Source organism: Nicotiana tomentosiformis, chromosome 4 (genome assembly GCF_000390325.3).
Source record: "Nicotiana tomentosiformis chromosome 4, ASM39032v3, whole genome shotgun sequence".
NCBI lineage: Eukaryota > Viridiplantae > Streptophyta > Magnoliopsida > Solanales > Solanaceae > Nicotiana > Nicotiana tomentosiformis.
The window spans coordinates 105603616-105623084 of record NC_090815.1 but is presented as its reverse complement, the minus strand read 5'-3'; the positions used below and the strand labels follow the sequence as shown (position 1 = coordinate 105623084).

Sequence of the window (19469 nt, the reverse complement as noted above, 5' to 3'; positions counted from 1 at the left end):
AAATTTGGCCTAAAAAAAAGAAGAAATATGTAGTTGTAACAAATAGATATTATATCTATAGAAGAAATTAAAAAGAATAAAAGTTAGAGTAAAGTACATGTTATATGTTAAGATGAAGCAAGAAGAAATATATATTTGTAATAAATAAATTATTATATATAATTATATGATAATTAAAAGTTAAAAAATAACCTACTTGAAAATTAATTTTTTAATTTTTCTTCACTCTCATGTGCTTGCACCAATATTCTTTACCACATCAGCATCCAAGGAGATAATTGCTCCTAAAAAGTCAAGTTTAATTAAAATCACGAATAGTTTAGGGTGTAACTAATAATCCGCGTAAAGTTTAGGGGTTATTAAGCCCAGACATATTCTCCCAGAAAAATCAAAACAAGCCAAAGAAAAAGGGCAGAAAAAGCACATAAAAGTCTCTCTCTTTCTCTCACGCACACACACACTCTGTCGAGAATCCATTCTCTTTCGCCTAAACTCTCTCTCTACAACAACAACAATGGCGGCTCTGCTCACAGACAATCTCAGCCGCGAACAATACCTCTACTTAGCCAAACTCGCCGAACAAGCCGAACGCTATGAAGAAATGGTCCAGTACATGGACAAACTAGTCCTCAGTTCCACTCCCGCCGCCGAACTCACCGTCGAGGAACGAAACCTCCTTTCCGTCGCTTACAAAAACGTGATCGGCTCTCTTCGTGCCGCGTGGCGTATCGTATCCTCCATTGAACAGAAAGAGGAATCGCGTAAGAACGAAGAACACGTGTCGCTCGTTAAGGAGTACAGAGGTAAAGTTGAGAATGAGTTAACGGAGGTTTGTGCTGGTATACTCAAGTTGCTCGAGTCGAATCTCGTGCCGTCTGCTTCTACGGGTGAATCGAGGGTGTTTTACCTCAAAATGAAAGGTGATTATTACCGGTATCTAGCGGAGTTTAAGGTTGGAGATGAGCGGAAGCAAGCTGCTGAAGACACTATGAATTCTTATAAGGCTGCTCAGGTACTGTTTTAGTTGACTTTTTTCTAGGTTTTGAGTTTGTGCTTTTTACTGTTCTTCAGATTAGGGCAAACTAAGTCTTGGATGTTTTAATTACTTGTTATGATAGTAGGATCATCGTATAGATCGTGAAGTAAATGTAGAAAACTGTAGCTAGATTTCGACTTGAACATAGAGAATTAATTTTAGTCATTCTGATCTGGATTTTCTGTATTTGTGCTGAGACTGTTGTGGAGAATGTTAAATGGGGTTTGATTTTCTATTGCAGTTTAGTTTTTTCTGTTACATATATATTAACCTAACTAATATGGATGAAATTGTGAGAAATGAATTGCATCTAGGTGTTCCTAGTTACTTGTGTGATAGCAGGATTAGTATTGCGATGGCGATAATGCATCTTGAAATTGTAGTTAGAGTTCAATATGGATTGTAAAAATTTAGCCATTGTGATCTGGATTTAGTTCTTTTGAGTTGAGATTGTGGCGGAGATTCTTATATTAGTGTGTAAGTTTCGATTTTTCTGTTGCATCTTTTTTCCATCACAGATTTTACTAAAATGTTGATAGGTGGCGAGATGAGTGTTTAAGCTGCATCTTCAGTTGATTGTTCCTTTGCATTGCCATCTTTGACCATTGAAAGACAACTAAGAATCTTATAAAAAAAATTACGACAACTAAGAGGAAAAGAAGGGACAAAGCTTTGTGATCTGCAGATTGTAGCCTTACTCTGTTTTGTTAAGAGATGTCGCTTTTCTGGTGTGGTGTTTCATATTTGTATCAGTTGAAGTGTCATTTCCATCCAAGAAGGGTCTCTCAACACCAATTTGTCTTTATGCTTGTTTGAAATTAAAGATTGGACTGAAATTATAAGAAGTCCTTGCTGTGCAAAGTTAGGAGATCAGTTGTAGACTGGTCAATGTTAGTGAATATCCAAGGATATGCACATCGGTTAGGCTTAAGCCAGTTTAGCTTTAGTTGCATCATTGATGTAGTTAGAAACCCTCTAGGTTCAATTTTCTTGTCGTGAGATTGAGTGTCTGAATAACAAAATTAATTTCACATGCAAAGGCTTTCTTATTATGCTGCAGGTATTTAGAAACTGTATAGAAGACATTCAGTTGATTTAACCTGGAGTTTTTATTTCTCGGTTTTGGCTCCCTCTGGACATTCAGTTAATTTTCGAAAAATGTTAGTCTGGCATGCCTGTGTTTATCGGTTTCGACAGTTGGTCAAATCTTGAATGGTCATATGTTTGCAGTTGGTGTTGTATGCAAAGTTCCATCTTATGGTTGGGACTTTCAGTTTTGCTGATTCTATTTTCTTTTCTTTGTTATTATTGAAGGAAATTGCACTAGCAGATCTGCCTCCAACACATCCTATAAGGCTGGGTCTTGCACTTAATTTTTCAGTCTTCTACTTTGAGATTCTGAACTCATCTGACAAAGCTTGTAGTATGGCAAAACAGGTAAAAATTGGTGTTTCTGTTGCAGATATGCTATGAATTTTATGTGCTTTTCATGTGCAGCTCTTATAGTCAAGGTTAACCTAAGGCGCTAGTTGGGCACGAGTGTGAGCCTTGTATTTGTCCCTCTTCAATCAATTTTGAAGCTAACCTGCAGATGGATCATTTACGATTTGCATCAGTTTTTAATATATCTATTACTCCATTATAGACGCCAGTTAGTCTAGTTGTGTTAGAGGGTCCATAATCATATTGCATTTGGTTGATATGTTTGTCTACCTGTTTAGGCTTTTGAGGAAGCCATAGCTGAGCTGGACACTTTAGGTGAAGAATCTTACAAGGATAGCACCCTCATAATGCAACTCCTACGAGACAATCTCACACTTTGGACCTCAGATGCTCAGGTAGGTGCTTCTGTTGAGGCAAACGTGTAGTTTAACTCTGAAACTTGATTTCTCTACTTAATAAAACTTTCTTTAATTGTTGTCATGTGCTTAATGCAGGATCAGTTGGATGAGTCTTGATTGTATGCCGACTCATCATCTCTTTTAAGGGGTGGGCTCCAAATGTCATTTGCCTTTTGCTGACTTGTTGTATAAGAAAAAGGACAGCTCCTCTTGTCTCTTGACATTATGTATTCGATATTTGACTTATGGTGGTATGGAACTTGGAAAAGCTAGGAGTTAAATTGCCATATTTTCTGCATTTCTTTTATGTTGGTATCAGTTGCTGGCGTTAGAATTTCCTTTTCCTTTTTTTAGCCGCGAACAGTCAAACCTGGTATTGTGTAAGCTTGAGTTATTATAAGAAAATTTAAATGGGTGTGCTTTTTATGAGTTTTTTATTTTCTTCGTTCTGAGAAAACGAGAAGCTTTGATGACTATTTTACAAACTTCCATGGTGGTTGGTTACCTGCTGTCACAAGGAATCAAGGAATGTTGCTCTCTGTTTCTCTGTGACATTGTTATAATACGTTGGAGCTCTGGTATTAACCGCAATAGCTGCTTTATAAATTAGTCCACAAGTTTCACGACTTCATAAATAGTATACTACAAGTTTCACAACTTAAATCTCATAATTGCGCTCAGGCAAATCGTGATTAGAGCATTATTTCAAGTTTGTATTCATATAAATGTGCTTTTGGTGCTATAACTATGTTCTCTTTTAGTTTGATAATGACTACCTTGGTAGTTTTTGTTGGAATAACCGAATTGACTACCTCGGTGATCTTTGGTTGAATAATTCTGTGTTTTTCAAGTACATAATTTTTCAAGATGGATCAAGAGAACATGTCTTAATGGAATACGCATTTTGCAAATGGTGATACTGCTGATCTATAAATAGCGAGATCCAATTCTTAGAAATAAAAAATAAGAGGCTAGGAGATCCAACTTCGACTTCAGATAAAAACAATTTTTCGACACAAACCCCCCAAAGTATTTCAATTCAAGCAAGAGGATAAAGAGCTTTCCTGAATATTAGTCGATGGATAAGAGAGAAGACTGGTACCCATAATTTTTCTGAGAGTCTCGTCCCTTCACCATTATACAAACATGTATATACCTCCACAGCAGTTTATTCTCATGAGAAAAATTGGGAGACATACCTAACAAAAGCTCAACGAGTTCTTCATAAACTTCATATTCAACACACTGGTAAGGTTTGCACTCCAAATTCATAATTTAAAAGGATGTCGAAGGACCGTTCGAGTCACTAAGGGGCATAGTGGCACCCTCGCCCAGCGCCATTACGGACCGGCCGTGCCTGAACTCAGACTGGACCAGACTCTTCTTTGTTTGAGCAGCTCCCAGGCATGCAGACCGAAGAGAGTCTCAATCGATCTTTTCTAGGATTCCTTATCATGCCACATGGAGATCTAGCAGTAGTATTACACTGTTTGAAGCCAAAAAAAAATAAGGAAAAGGAGGAAGAGGAGGTAGTGTAGCACTGTAGACCTGTGTGGAATACAAGAAGCAATGCCATAAATAAACACAGGCATTTAAGATATTATTAGAGATAGATATGAGAGCTCGCATCAAGTTCAGGACTACCCACATAGTTTGACTGTTTTGAGTAATAACTATTAGACAAAAACACGAAATAAACATTAATATTTGTCTTTGATAAGCGCTAGACATAGGAGCAAGGGACATTGTCCAACATAACTACAGGCTAAAGTTGAACAAGCTTGTCTTGGCTTAATCATTTTTCCCTAGTGCTGTTCTTGAGCCATTCTAGGTACTGGGGGCTGCCACCAACTATTGGCATGGCAATCACTTCAGGAACACTGCAAGCAACAAGCAAAAGAAAGGATCAGAATATTCTGTCTGCAGTCTTTACACCCTCTTCTCGGGTAATAATGTTTGAGCAAGATAACAATAAGCTTATTGCACCAAAGACTAATAATAAGTGTGAAATTTTTGGAGCAGAAATTGCAGGCTATCACCGGTTGATAGAAGGATGAGATATCATATGGCACACATATTATTGTACATGAAAAATCTGTATTCCTTCTAATTCCCTTTTTTTAACATTAGAACCAGATATTCAAAAAGGATGACCTGTGCCAAGTTTGTCTAACCAATGCAGAAAACAAGAGCAAAATGTAAAGACTTACTCATATTCATGGTTGGCCTTCACATGTTCTGTAAGAGCTTCCAAAAGGGATTCCCTGGTCTTGATTATAAGCAGCTCTTCAGAATCAGTCTGTACCTGTTAACAACAACAAAAAACAAAATTATTCTTAGGAAACAAGACGACACCTATAATGTACTGAGAAAAATTGGTCCCAATCAAAGCTGAACTGTCTGGTAACTGAAGCATGGAGGAGAAAAGCCAGATTGACAAAGAGTCTTACCTCTCCTTCCCACTCGTACACTGATTCAACGCCTGCACACACAGCACATCAATTCACTTATGCATCCACAAGCTTCTTGAAGTACTTGTAATGTAAAAAAGTATCAACTTAGGAAAGAAGGCTAATGAAGAGACCAGCAAAATTATTAATTTTTGCTTGCATACGAGTAACTCTGCCACCGAAAGTCTACTAAACATGTAAGCGAATGCTGAGAGCCACATGCATGGTTAACTTGCACATTAGTTTTTTCCCAAATAACGGTTACCTAATTTGAAGCAATGCCACAAACATAATGAGAACTTCTCATATGATACAAGGGAAAGATCAATATTACACCATCTGAGTCGCTAAAACATCATGTTTCATCCTGCAACTCCTACCTACTCCAAATTATCAAAAGGATCTGGTCCCAAAAGCTAGTCTTTACACCGTTCTTTCAAAATATGCATAAACTGTACACATGCCCCAGGAACAGCGCCGTGCTCTTTACACCTCGTTTTTTTTTAAAAAAAAATTATTGATAATCTCCTTGTTCAATTACCAAATCCTACTGTCTTTAACCCTTTCCACCCAAAATTTATTCCCTATTATCAGAGGCTTATCCGGACACAACACCCTAGAATGAGAAATTAAGTCCTAAAAGCCGCTCCTCTCGATTTGCCATTCAGATTACATGTCCAATAAAAAGGTCCCCTACACACATTCCACATTACCCTGGTGTTTGACATTTTACGAAATTTCAATGCATATCCCCCTTCAATTATTTAAAGTATTGATCTTTTGAGAATCTAGTTTCTCTAAGAGAAAACGAGAAAAGTGGACATTAATATTTTCAACGTCGTAGCAGCCAAACCACATCAAAGAAAAACCATGGAACCAACATCTCAATGAAGTTCAATCTCCGGAAAGGGAGTGTAGTCAAAAGCACACAACACCACGAGCAATAAACAAGTGAAACAGCAATATATTGAGTTTATATATCCAAGTTCTTTATCGCACATTATAAAAAAACTAAAAAATCTAAAGCACTCCATGGTTAACAATCTTGTAGCCAACATAATGCTTATATCATTGACGAGACATTACATGAATCAAATTTCTAAGTTCCAATGCTAAGTGCGACTAGGAAATGACGAGGAATTAGCACTCTGTACTATAATTCAATTCATGACAACAAGAGTGAACCACACTTTCTCAAGCACAGCGGTAATAGCAAGCATGTTGAACTAAAGTTGAATTGCTAAGGTCTAAACAGGCAAATGACGGCAAATATACTTTGAAAAGTGGATCATCCAGTTGATGCAAGAAAGCAAAACGAAGGTTACATCAGCTAGTAAGAGCACTAATAAGGAGTTGTGCTTGCCTGGTACTCGATTAACGCATGCTGCAAGTTTCTCCTTCACTATGCTCCCTGCCAGTTTCTTACCTGCAAAACAGCCATGAATCCAAGATAATTGTATACGGCCAAAACCGGTTTTGCCCTTCATGTGATTAGTCAAGATTGGAACATGATGGACCGAGGATCGTTTTCATAATACCGAGATGAGATCCGAAGCCAGGTTACCAAGCTCAAGATTCAAGGACCGATCAATACCGAGCTCGAAGTCATTATCGAGTCCGAGTCCAAATAGAACTATGATGTGAAGTGGCATCATCGAACTCAAGACCCGAGCCCGAGTCAACATCGAGCTCGAGTCAGTATCGAGCTCGAAATATGGAGATCGACCAATATCAAGTCCAACCAAGATCGAGCTAAGAGACAAGAGCCGTTGTAGCCGCACTTGGGGAGAGAATCTCGGCAGGAATTAAGGAAAAGCTAAATTAACTAATCTATCATGGGATCCCCACTATATATTTTTTATTATATTCAAAGTAGGATCCCTCCACTATAAAAGAGTGGCTATCATTTCCGTAAAAGAATGGAACATTAAGGCGTCTACACACTCCCAAATTGAAAAGATTATTGATATTCACATATAGATACAGGAGAAATTATCCTTTTGTAAGCCTTGTACATTGACTCATCTTGCTTATCCGTAAATCGTTTTTTACTTAGTTTGGTTTGTATTTCATTCCTTTTTTACAGTCAATATTCGATATTTTTCTACATACTTTTCCGATTTATACCAAGCTATACGCGTATCCTTAGAACTACGTATAAATTCAACTATATCCGTTTTTCGGGTAAACAGTTTGGCGCTCACCGTGGGGCTAAGGATAATAGTGGTTATTTGGTACGAATCTCTGTGAAACACAATATTTTACACTTGCTCTTGGAAGTATCTTTGATTTCAGGCTGAAAACGACGAATTTACAATTAATGACCATACCTATCGACAACGAAGCTGGCCTTCCAGATGAGAACAACAACTTAACGCCCGGAGGTGAAAGGCCGCTTGTCGATCCCGTTGGAGCTCGGGTCGAAGAGCCAATAGACGTTAATTCACATGTGGCTATCGAGGCAAACCAACGTTCCAACCCTGAAAATAGCATTCATGGTGGAACTCGATCTGCAGCTCGAAATACCCAAAACGCTGAGGAAAATGGAATCAGCTTGCATATGATTTTCGAAATGTTGCAAGCTCAACAAGTAGCAATAGCCTAGTTGCAGAGCCAAACCCATGCACCGACCAGGCTCGAACCCAGTCCACCCCAAGAAGTCACCCACAAAACGGGGCCAGCTGTAGTAAGGTCAAACGAGCAAGAATCGGGGACTAATCCCGAAATAGTTAAGATGTTCGACGAACTGACAAAACGAATAGAGTCAAGAGAAAGGAGGATTGAAGCAAATGACAAAAAGGTGGAAACGTATAACTCCAGGGGGCACCACCGACATGAAAGGCTTGAATTCAAAAAAATTTGTACAAAAACCCTTCCCCCGAGCGCAGCTCCGAAACAGATCCCCAAGAAGTTCCGCATGCCTAAAATTTCTAAATATAATGGAACGACCGACCCCAACGAACACATCACCTCTTACACATGTGCCATTAAAGGGAACGACCTAGAGGACGACGAGATCGAATCTGTATTATTGAAAAAATTCGGTGAAACCCTGTCAAAGGGAGCAATGATATGATATCATAATTTATCGTCTAACGGTATCGATTCTTTTGCTATGCTTGCAGATTTTTTCGTAAAAGCACATGCTGGAGCCATAAAGGTCGAGACCAGGAAGTCGGACCTTTTCAAGGTAAGACAAAAAGATAACGAGATGCTAAGAGAATTCGTATCTCGTTTCCAAATGGAACGAATAGACCTACCACCAGTCACAGACGATTGGGCTGTTCAAGCTTTCACTCAAAGTCTGAACGAACGAAGCTCGATAGCTTCACGACGGTTGAAGCAGAACTTTATCGAGTATCCAGCTGTTATCTGGGCCGATGTACACAATCGGTATCAATCGAAGATCAGAGTTGAAGACGACCAGTTGGGTTCTGGGTCCGTTATTAAAAGAGACATCAACCGAGAACAAAGACCGATCAGGGACCGATACCGGCCGTATAGTGAAGATCATAGGGGTAACGAACCAAGACGTAACCCCGTACAAGGCGATAAAAGAAGTGATCGAGGCAAAGGGTCTCGGGGGATTATGAACAGGAACGAGTTCGACAGGCATACCGGACCTAAGTAAGCACCACGATTATCGGAATATAACTTCAACATCGATGCATCTGCCATCGTGTCGGCTATCGAACGCATCAAAGATACTAAATGGCCTTGACCTCTGCAGACCGATCCTGCCCAGAGGAATCCCAATCAAATGTGTGAATATCATGGCACTCATGCCCACAGAACGGAAGATTGCAGGAAGCCGAGAGAGAAGATAGTCTGGTTATTCAATAAAGGGCACCTTCGAGAATTTTTAAGTGATTGGGCCAAAAACCATTTCAAAAACAGGGGTTTCAGTAGACAAAACGAACAAGAAGAGCCGCAACACATCATCCACATGATCATTGGTGGGATCGATACCCCAGGAGTCGGTGCTTAAACACACGAAGATGTCGATCGTAAGAGAGAAGCGATCCCGGACTCAGGATTACGCACCCATAGGAACTTTGTCCTTTAATGATGAAGATGCAGAAGGAGTCATGCAACCCCATAGCGATGCACTGGTAATATGTGTACTTATGAATAAAACTCAAGTTAAGCGTGTGTTAATTGATCCAGGTAGTTCGGCCAACATTATTAGATCGAAAGTCGTAGAGCAGCTCGGTCTACAGGACCAGGTTGTGTCCGCAACCCTGGTTCTAAACAGATTCAATATGGCATGTGAGACTACTAAGGGCGAGATAATTCTGCCAATAAGCGTGGCCGGAACTATCCAAGAAACGAAGTTTCACGTAATCGAAGGCGACATGAGGTATAACGCCCTTTTTGGAAGACCGTGGATCCACAATATGAGAGCTGTACCCTCGACTCTCCACCAGGTTCTGAAATTCCCAACATCGGAGGGAGTCAAAACGGTCTATGGAGAGCAACCGGCCGCGAAAGAGATGTTTGTCGTTGATGAAGTAATTCTGATATCTTCACTATCATCGACAAAAGGATCGGATTCGAAGGGGGAGCGGAATGCCAAATAGCAATCACAAACGTCAGCTTCGACCCAACTAAAGAATCAGAAGACCGACGAAGATGATGAACATGGGATCCCTCGATCCTTCGTGGTCCCCGATGATTCCGATGCTACCCATTCAACGGTCGAATAACTGGAGCAAATCACGCTAATCAAACATCTGCCCGAACGAAAGGTATATCTGGGCACGGGGTTAGATCCCGAGCTCAGGAAAAAGCTTATTCAATTTCTTATATCTAACATAAACTGTTTCGCTTGGTCCCATCTCGACATAACAGGGGTCCCACCGGAGATAGCCACTCATAGACTAAGCTTGGATCCAAAATTCCGTCCGATAAAGCAAAAAAAGAAGGCCCCAGTCCGAGGTCAAACATGCCTTCATCAAGGACGAGGTAACCAAACTTCTTAAAAAAGGATGCATTCGAGAAGTTAAAATACCCCGAATGGCTAGCAAATGTGGTGGTGGTCCCTAAAAAAGGAAACAAACTTAGAATGTGTATAGATTATAAAGACTTGAACAAAGCATGCCCTAAGGATTCCTTTCCTTTGCCTAGCGTCGATCGTATGATCGATGTCACGGCCGACCACAAGACTCTCAGTTTTCTCGATGCCTATTCTGGGTACAACCAGATACAAATGAACTCGGAGGATCAAGAAAAGACCTCGTTTGTCACCAAGTACGGCACCTATTATTATAACGTAATGCCATTCGGTCTAAAAAATGCTGGTGCGACTTATCAACGCCTAGTAAATCGAATGTTCGAAAAACAAATACGGAAATTAATGGAAGTTTATATTGATGACATGTTAGTTAAGTCCCTGCGAGCAGAGGACCATTTACAACATTTGCAGGAAACTTTCGACGTGCTAAAGAAGTACAATATGAAGCTCAACCCCGAAAAATGTGCATTCGGGGTTGGCTCAGGCAAGTTTCTTGGTGTCATGGTATCCAACCGAGGAATCGAAATCAACCCCGATAATCAAAGCTATCGAGGACATCACAGTAGTAGATAATGCGAAGGTCGTGCAAAGGTTAACGGGGAGAATAACCGCCTTGGGACGATTCATTTCGAGATCCTCAGATAGGAGCCACCGATTTTTCTCACTGCTTAAGAAGAAAAGCAACTTTGCATGGACTCCGGAATGCCAACACGCTTTGGAAGAACTAAAGCGGTATTTATCGAGCCCGCCTCTGCTTCATACCCCGAAAGTGGACGAACAACTTTACTTGTACTTAGATGTCTCGGAGATAGCGGTAAGTGGAGTCCTGGTTCGAGAAGAACGAGGTACGCAATTCCCTATTTATTATATCAGTCGGACCTTAGGCGAGGCCGAAACTAGATATCCACACTTAGAAAAATTAGCGCTTGCTTTAATAAGCGCCTCTAGGAAATTAAAACCATATTTCCAATCTCATTCGATACATGTTGAAACAACTTATCCTCTTCGAAACATTTTGTGCAAACCCGAGCTTTCGGGTCGATTGGCCAAATGGGCCATAGAAATCGGTGGGTACGATATCGAGTATCGACCCCGGACCGCTATCAAGTCTCAAATCTTAGCAGACTTCGTGGCTGACTTTTCGCCAACCCTCATACTTGAGATTGAAAAAGAACTATTGATAAAATCGGGTACCTCCTCGGGAGTCTGGACCCTCTTTACGGACGGTGCCTCGAACGCAAAGAGGCCCGGACTAGGCATCGTACTAAAATCACCCACAGGTAATATAGTTAGACAGTCTATTAAAACTACAAAATTGACTAACAATGAGGCCGAGTTTGAGGCCGTGATTACAGGTCTCGAACTAGCTAGAAGCTTGGGAGCCGAGGTCATAGAGGCTAAATGTGATTCCCTCCTCGTGGTAAATCAAGCCAACGGGACTTTTGAAGTCCGAGAAGACCGAATGGAGAGGTACTTGGATAAATTATAAGTGACTCTACATCAATTTAAGGAATGGACTTTGCAACATGTACCTCGAGAACAAAACAGCAAGGCCGGCGCTCTTGCAAACTTAGGTTCGTCGGTCGAAGATGACGATAGAGGCTGTACAACCTGATGAGGTGGTCGAGGGTGAAAGACATCCCCTCGATTTTGTTTACAAAGAAGCGGATCAGAATAATGATTCGCCAAAAAGAAGGACGGATTTGGCCTAGGGTTATGCGATGTTGGCGGCAAAAATCGATGACAACAGAGTCGAGGGGACCCAACGTAAAAGGGTAAGTATAAATACTTAAAAACCCTTTCACATGAGTAGTAATATCTTCTTCGGGAGACGGGATTATCACTTCTTTGGTCTCCCAGTTGTAATCTTTCTTTACCTGCTTGAGGTATCCCTCAGTTATCGAGCACATATACCTCGATACTGGCTCGCATCGACCGGGAACCGACGAGGCTTTATCGGTCTTAAAATCAGAAGTGAGAACACACACCCCGGGAACACACTCCTCAAGTCTTGGCTCCACCAGTGTTTTGTCGCCGGCAGGCCACGATGAAGAGGCGTTCTCTTTTTGAGGAACAGTTTTTGACGTTTTGGCCATCTAAATTTCTATGAACAAAGATCAGAAGTATTTTGGTGTTTTGAGAAAGAAATTTGCAGTGAAATTCACAGATTTACAGATGAAGAACTCAGAAGATGCGAAAAAGAACTTAGAAGATTTAGAGATTGAAGATCTAAAAGTAAAAAATGGTAAAGAGAGGGACTATTTATAGAGTTGGCAATGACGGTTCAATATCAGCAGTGGCCGACCATCGTCTGACACACATTTAATGCCTTGGTAATTGGACCGACGGGACAGTTATCACATACGTCATGGTCAAGCTCAATGCAAACGTCAGTGTATATCTAGTCGTATCATTGGAAAATCATGTCGTTTCTCGCCACATTCTTCCCGAGAAACGAGGGGACTATCTGTATACGGTCAAAACCGGTTTTGCCCTTCATGTGATTAGTCAATATTGGAATATGATGCACCGAGGGTCGTTTTCATAATACCGAGATGAGACCGAAGCCAGGTTACCAAGCTCAAGATTCAGGGACCGATCAATACGGAGCTCGAAGTCATTATCGAGCTCGAGTCCAAATCGAACTATGATGTGAAGTGGCGTCATCGAACTCAAGATCCGAGCCCGAGTCAATACCGAGCCCGAGTCAACATCGAGCTCGAGTTAGTATCGAGCTCAAAATCTGGAGATCGACCAATATCAAGTCCGACCAAGATCGAGCTAAGAGACAAGAGCCGTTGTAGCCGTACTTGGGGAGAGAATCTCGGCAGGAATTAAGGAAAAGCTAAATTAACTAATCTATCATGGGATCCCCACTATGTATATTTTATTATATCCAAAGTAGGATTCCTCCAATATATAAGAGTGACTATTATTTCTGTAAAAGGATGGAACATTAAGGCATCCACACACTCCCATATTGAAAAGATTATTGATATTCACATATAGATACAGGAGAAATTATCCTTTTGTGAGCCTTGTACATTGATTCATCTTGTTTATCCGTAAATCATTTTTTACTTAGTTTGGTTTGTATTTCATTCCTTTTTTACAGTCAATATTCGATATTTTTCTACATACTTTTCCGATTTGTACCAAGCTATACCAAGTATCCTTAGAACTACGTATAAATTAAACTCTATCCGTTTTTCGGGTAAACAATAATGATGCTAAAGATTCTATCCACAGCCTCAGAAATCACAGTGATCATATAAAAGCACAAAGGAATGGAAGAACCGAGTTTAAACCACACATAGTATATGATCCTCTAATGAAGCTATCACGATCAATGGTATAGTATCTTAATGTGCTAACACTGCTCAAATTTCAGCTAAAACCTCAACCTGATTACCATTTCATTAGAGGATCATAAACAGCAATCATCAAATTATCTATTAACATCTAAAGTGCATAAAACCAAGTATCTAAGTCACTGAAATACCAAAAGATTATAAATTGAATAGCAGAAGAAATATTAGTAAGACAAACCCAATTCTTTGTTAGGAACAGTGACATAGACAACAATGCTGGGAACAATCTTGCTGCTTCCTTCCATTCTTATGCTACCACTAACACTCGTACTCTGTCTTAATTTCGACCTAAAACATTAAGCAAACAAAACCCAGATAGAAGTATTATTTTTCTCAAAAACCCACAAACTAATTAAGGATTCTGATTATTTAAAAAAAATATTGCAAGAGAAATGGAAATTACCGTAAAAGAGGTGGAAAGGGAAGTGAATGAGCAGAACCTGTTTTAGTAAAACTTTGTATTGAAAGATTAGAGAGACCAAATGTAAGAACGCAGAAGGCGCCTACTATGGGCAATCTACGACGTACTAGACTCGATGATGCTATTGCTGAGAGTGTTAATGCCATCTGTAATATGATTATTAACTCTACTTTTATATTATTTGCTTTTATTTATATTTCATGTACGCCTCAAACTTTCTACAATTTACCATTTTTGGGCTTATATTTGGGTTGGGCTAGATATGTGGGCTAGTTCAAAGCCATATTTTTCTTCGGACAAATATCACTTTTAGCATGCGCAAAGAAACTATCTATATTCGATAGCCAAAATATATATAAATTTTGTATAATTAGGCGTTTGTTTGCAACATTATTGGTATACTGTAATCCCACTAATCCAACAGAACTTTGAAAATAATTTAAAGATTCAATGTCCGGAGATTTTAAGATTCTACCTAACATAAATGCTAAAGATATTCGTTTTACGGCTTTCAATCATATCAATGATATTTTGCATTTGATGAGACGTGATATTAATGAATATAATCTTATTCCTAAGAAAATTAAACCTTCGGGTGTTGTCAGAGAAACCAATGATTGTCCTCCTCCTAGGAGGACGAATTGCTCACTCCCGTTTTAAATTTCATATTGATATCGATGAACAATATTCTTGCAACATTAGTAAGCAAAGCGTACTTGTAACTTTAATACGTGATGCAAAAGTGATTGTATGAGATGAAGTATCTATGGCAAAAAAGAAAGTGATAGAAACTTTTGATATTCTCTCAAAGGATCTAATGGATACAAATGCTCTATTTGGAGGAAAAGTAGTCGTTTTCGGTGGTGATTTTAGACAAACTTTCCAAGTTGTTAGGATTGGAAAAAAAAGAAAATTTTATTCAAGAATTCTTATTATATTCTGAAAATTGGAATCAACTCGAAAAACTACGAGTATCAAAATTTGATGAGAATAGGAAATTGACAAGAAAAAATAAATAGCCATGACAAAGTTGAAATCCCTTATTGTTTTGTTATCCCTTTCATTTCTGAAATTCAATCATTAGATTTGTTGTTTAGAGTTACTTATCTAGATCTACATACATGTTTTTCCGATACATCTTTTATGACTTTGCGTGTAATTCTGACAACCTAAAATGACTTTTTTGATGAAAAAAATGATTTGTTCATAGCTCAATTTCCCGTTGATCCCAAAACACATGTTGCATTTGATGAGACTATTGAAGCAAACGATCAAAGTTAATATGAAGATTTTTTGCATACTTTACATCCTGCTGGTTTACCTCCCCATAAATTGATCTTGAAAAAGAATTGTCGTGTTATGTTGTTATGAAATGTAAACTCATGTGAAAGTTTATGGAGTGGTACACAACTTATATCTCGTGATCTTTGAAAATATGTTATAAGTGCTAAAATTGCCATCGGAAACTTTAAGAATAAATGTGTATTTATTCTCCGAATACCGTTAGTATCATCATCATATGATAAATTGCTTATTCCTTTCAATAGAACACAATTTTCTTTGAGATTATGTTTTGCTACGACAATAAATAAAGCTCAAGGTCAAACGTTAGATTTTACGGGAGTTTATTTACGCAAACCTGTTTTTTCACATGGCTAGTTTTGTGTAGCGCTGTTAAGAGCAAAAAGTTCCAATTGTGTAAAACTATTAATTCGGCCACCTACAATGGATAGCGATGATGATCACTCAGCTTACAATATAGTGTATAATAAAATTATTCAAAAAACTTTTGCATAAATAGTTCAATGAGATGGCCCCAGCTTCTGTTGTTGTCATGCGCTCACATAATTCATGGCACGTTGGCTTGAGGTTTGGCATAGTCCTAGGAACTACTCTAATGTTGCTACAGAGGTATTTTTACCATTACTTGTATGCTTATTGTTCATTTAACGATTCTTGTTGAAACAAACTTTTTGCACTTATACTATGCAATAACCAAGGTATAAATATAACACACAAAAATATATATATATATATATATATATATATATATATATATATATATATATATATACAAAAAATTTATTTTGTTTGGCAATTTTTCTATACAATCATTTTTTCTTTCTCATCAAGCGGTAAAAAGAAATGAGAAATGTCGCTCGCAAATATAATAGCTGACAAAATATATATTTTTTGTATATTTGTATTATATTCATATAGATAAGAGTGGGTTGCTCTAGTAGTGAGCACCTTTCACTTCCAACCAATAGGTTGTGAGTTCGAGTCACCCCAAGAGCAAGGTGGGGAGTTCTTGGAGGGAGGGAGCCGAGGGTCTATCGGAAACAGTCTCTCTACCCCAGAGTAGGGGTAAGGTCTGCGTACAAACTATCCTCCCCAGACCCCACTAATATAATTATACTGGGTTGTTGTTGTTGTTTGTTGTTATATTATATTCATATGATATAAATATTTTGTATAATTTTTTGACTTGCAAATAGAATTAGTTTCGACCGACCGACCAATGTTATATTTTGCTCAAAAGATAGTTACATTGACATAAACTAACTCACTCCAACTAGCTGCGGAGGTAAGATTTTCTTCAACAAGATTGAACATCTCCTGACTACTAAATAATAATAATAATAATAATAATAATAATAATAATAATAATAATAATAATAATAATATTTAATCTTATACATATCCAAGACATGTTAGTGGAATCATGACATATATGTTGGACATATAAATTCACACTTCTATAGAATTTGAACCGTATGATCTTTCGTACTTAACACATCTACACTGACTTGTTAACCATTAAGTCAAGATCTCGCCTAACTCGTTTTGATTTTCGAAAAAATATTTGTTGTCTAATCTAAATGGAAATGATTTTTTTGCAAATATGTTGTGTTGAGATTCGTAGAGAAAATCAACTTGCACAAGAAATGACCTTTGTAGGCGATTGGACAATACATATTTTGTTGAAGTTGAAAAAGAAAGTATTTGCCGTTGAAGGGAAAAAGGAAGAGAATTTGTCCATCGGCAATTATTGTGTTCAAACTGATCCGAAAAACTACACTGTGAATTTTCATGTGGTTGGTTTAATTTGAACGTTTTGATAAAAGTCGAACTAATCCGACTCATGTACATCTTTACCGGCAATAACTTCAACGGCATGAATGAAATCTCCACGAAGCAAGTCACTAAAAGAAAAAGATATTTGTATGTATATACAAAGATGGTTTACATAAATAAATTCAACATAGAAGAAGCTAAGGGCTAAACTTCTGGATTATCATCGAGAGCGGTCTCTTCTCTATCGGGCTCCCCCTCTCTCCCCCCCTCATTTTCGGACCCGTTCTTGCTACCGTTATCATCATCATCATCATCGCCATTAGAAGCCAAGGCTTCAACATCAACTTCAAGTTCTTTAGCCCTTTTTATCTCTTCAACAAGGTCGAAACCTCGAGCGTATATCTCCTCGAGGGTCTCCCTCCGATACCGACACTTAGCGAGTTCGGCAACCCAATGTGCTCGGGTGTCGGCAGTATCCGCTCCCTCTCTTGCCTCCATTTGAGCAGCCTCGGCATCAACCCGATACACAGGAATGGACTTGTCCGCCATGACTCTCGATGACTCAATCTCCGCCTTGGCATCAGCAAGCCTTATTTCAAGCTCCTCGATCCTCTTGGCATGAGCCGAACCTTTTTGCTTGACGCTTCGAAGCTGAACATCAGCCGATAATAATTTTGCCAAGATGGTTTCTTTTTTTGCAGCCAGGCGGTCGATAGTCTCCTTCCACCGGTCACATTTGGCCTTGATTTGATTGACTTCTTCCTGAAGCAACCCAATCATTTCAACCTTTTTGCTGTAGCTGAGATAACGAAGGGTTAGCTTCCACAACTGGGTCAAACCCATACTCTAACAGAACGAGACTCACCTGCTTATCTAGTTCGGCCTCTTCTTTACGAGCCTTAGCCAAATCTACTTGGAGGTCCTTTATAACCTCGTTCTTTTGGCTGCAAAGAAGCCGCAGAGTATCTCTCTCCCCCGAGACCTTTTGAAGCTCGACCTCACATTGGCTGAGGTCGACTCGAAACTTGCTAATGGTTTGCACGGTAGGGAAAAAATACAAGTCAAGTTTAGAAAAGAACGAAAAAACCAAGCACATTAAAATCATTACCCGAGAAATGAAACGTTGGGCCTCTTCTAGGAGAAGAGAAGCGTCACTAATATCGGAGGCATCATCGACTCTAGTAAAATAATCCCGAAAAGGGTGCCTTACACTAGAGCCTCCACCCATATCGGGGGTCTTCAATTCTCGAGTTTCCTTTAACGCCTCCTCAGAAAAGGTCGGAAGAGAAGGCAAATGATCCACTATCATAGTCCCGAGCGAATCGTTCGGGACGCTCTGATCGAGACCCAGGGTATCGGAACCGACCCCGACCGGTATAGCCTTCATCGACTCAGAAGGTTTGGCGACCTCGATAGCTTTCGCAGATCGGATCACCAAAGCCGAAGCATCTTCTTCTTCTTCTCTCAGTTGTTGGACCGAGTCCGTCGAAAGAGCGATTGCCTTCCTCCTCACCCTTCGAGTTTTAGGCTTGGGGTCCTCTGACCGAGAGACACCTTTTCACTTTTTATGTTTCCCCGGTTCCGAGACCGGGGACTTGGTTCCTTCCTCACCACTCGAAGGCCTCAAAACGGTATCCTTGGTTACACACTTACACCTGCATGAAAGGAAGTCGGTAACGAATGAAGCATAAAAAACATTTCGAAAAATATGAGAAGTGATCCTTACCGTGATTCTTGGCCTCCCATCTACCTTTTGCCAAATCACGCCAAACGCGTTCGGCGTAAGAGGAAGTCGAGGCTAACTTCCGAACCCAATCCTCGAGGTCGGGTACCGCTTGTGGCATCCAAGGGACAGCTGTATATCGGAGAAAGATATCAGATAGAATCAGAGAAAGATACGAAAAGCAACACCTTACGAAAATCACTTACGGTCGAAATTCCATTCCTCGAGGAATGACATCTTCTCTTCCGGGATGAGGTCCCGGGTCATCACCCGAATATAACGGCCCATCCAACCCCGATCCTTGTCTTCGTCGATGCTCGACATTAAAGCTTTCGATGCCCACGATAAAGCTTTATTAGTCCTCGAAATATTTGAGTCCGATACAATCGTATGAGGTGATTAAGGTGAAATCCATCCCCCCGACCTTGTTGGAGAAGAAGCGAAGTAAGGTTACTATGCGCCATAGAGAAGGATGAATTTGACCGAGCGTGACCTGATATCTTTTGCAAAAATCAATGATCACTGGGTCGACGGG

At 39.5% G+C, this 19469-nt stretch overlaps 2 protein-coding genes across 2 annotated transcripts; one reads left to right on the top strand and one right to left on the bottom strand.

Annotated features, from left to right (window-relative positions):
- The first annotated feature begins 384 nt into the window (after window positions 1-384).
- LOC104121088 (14-3-3 protein 10) lies at window positions 385-3306 on the top strand. The gene is made up of 4 exons (XM_009632983.4): window positions 385-1012; window positions 2351-2473; window positions 2758-2874; window positions 2974-3306. Exons 1-4 carry the CDS (start codon window positions 515-517, stop codon window positions 2992-2994), a joined length of 759 nt encoding a protein of 252 aa, XP_009631278.1. The 5' UTR covers window positions 385-514; the 3' UTR covers window positions 2995-3306.
- Window positions 3307-4430: 1124 nt separating this feature from the next.
- On the bottom strand, window positions 4431-14313 carry LOC104121087 (protein CutA, chloroplastic). Its single transcript, XM_009632982.3, has 6 exons — window positions 14116-14313; window positions 13891-14000; window positions 6691-6753; window positions 5328-5359; window positions 5088-5182; window positions 4431-4757 (listed from the first exon to the last, which is right to left on the bottom strand). The coding sequence occupies exons 1-6, from the start codon at window positions 14277-14279 to the stop codon at window positions 4673-4675; spliced, it is 549 nt and encodes a 182-aa protein (XP_009631277.1). The 5' UTR covers window positions 14280-14313; the 3' UTR covers window positions 4431-4672.
- Between the last annotated feature and the right edge of the window lie 5156 nt (window positions 14314-19469).

Excerpts from the sequence above, each read along its gene's own strand:
- LOC104121088 (XM_009632983.4), top strand. The coding sequence starts at position 515 with ATGGCGGCTCTGCTCACAGACAATCTCAGCCGCGAACAATACCTCTAC. Across the intron at positions 1,013-2,350 it reads ATTCTTATAAGGCTGCTCAG|GAAATTGCACTAGCAGATCT; the intron begins GTACTGTTTTAG and ends TTATTATTGAAG. Across the intron at positions 2,474-2,757 it reads CTTGTAGTATGGCAAAACAG|GCTTTTGAGGAAGCCATAGC; the intron begins GTAAAAATTGGT and ends CTACCTGTTTAG.
- LOC104121087 (XM_009632982.3), bottom strand. The coding sequence starts at position 14,279 with ATGGCATTAACACTCTCAGCAATAGCATCATCGAGTCTAGTACGTCGT. Across the intron at positions 6,754-13,890 it reads TGTTCCTAACAAAGAATTGG|GTAAGAAACTGGCAGGGAGC; the intron begins GTTTGTCTTACT and ends GCTGTTTTGCAG. Across the intron at positions 5,360-6,690 it reads ATGCGTTAATCGAGTACCAG|GCGTTGAATCAGTGTACGAG; the intron begins GCAAGCACAACT and ends CTGTGTGTGCAG.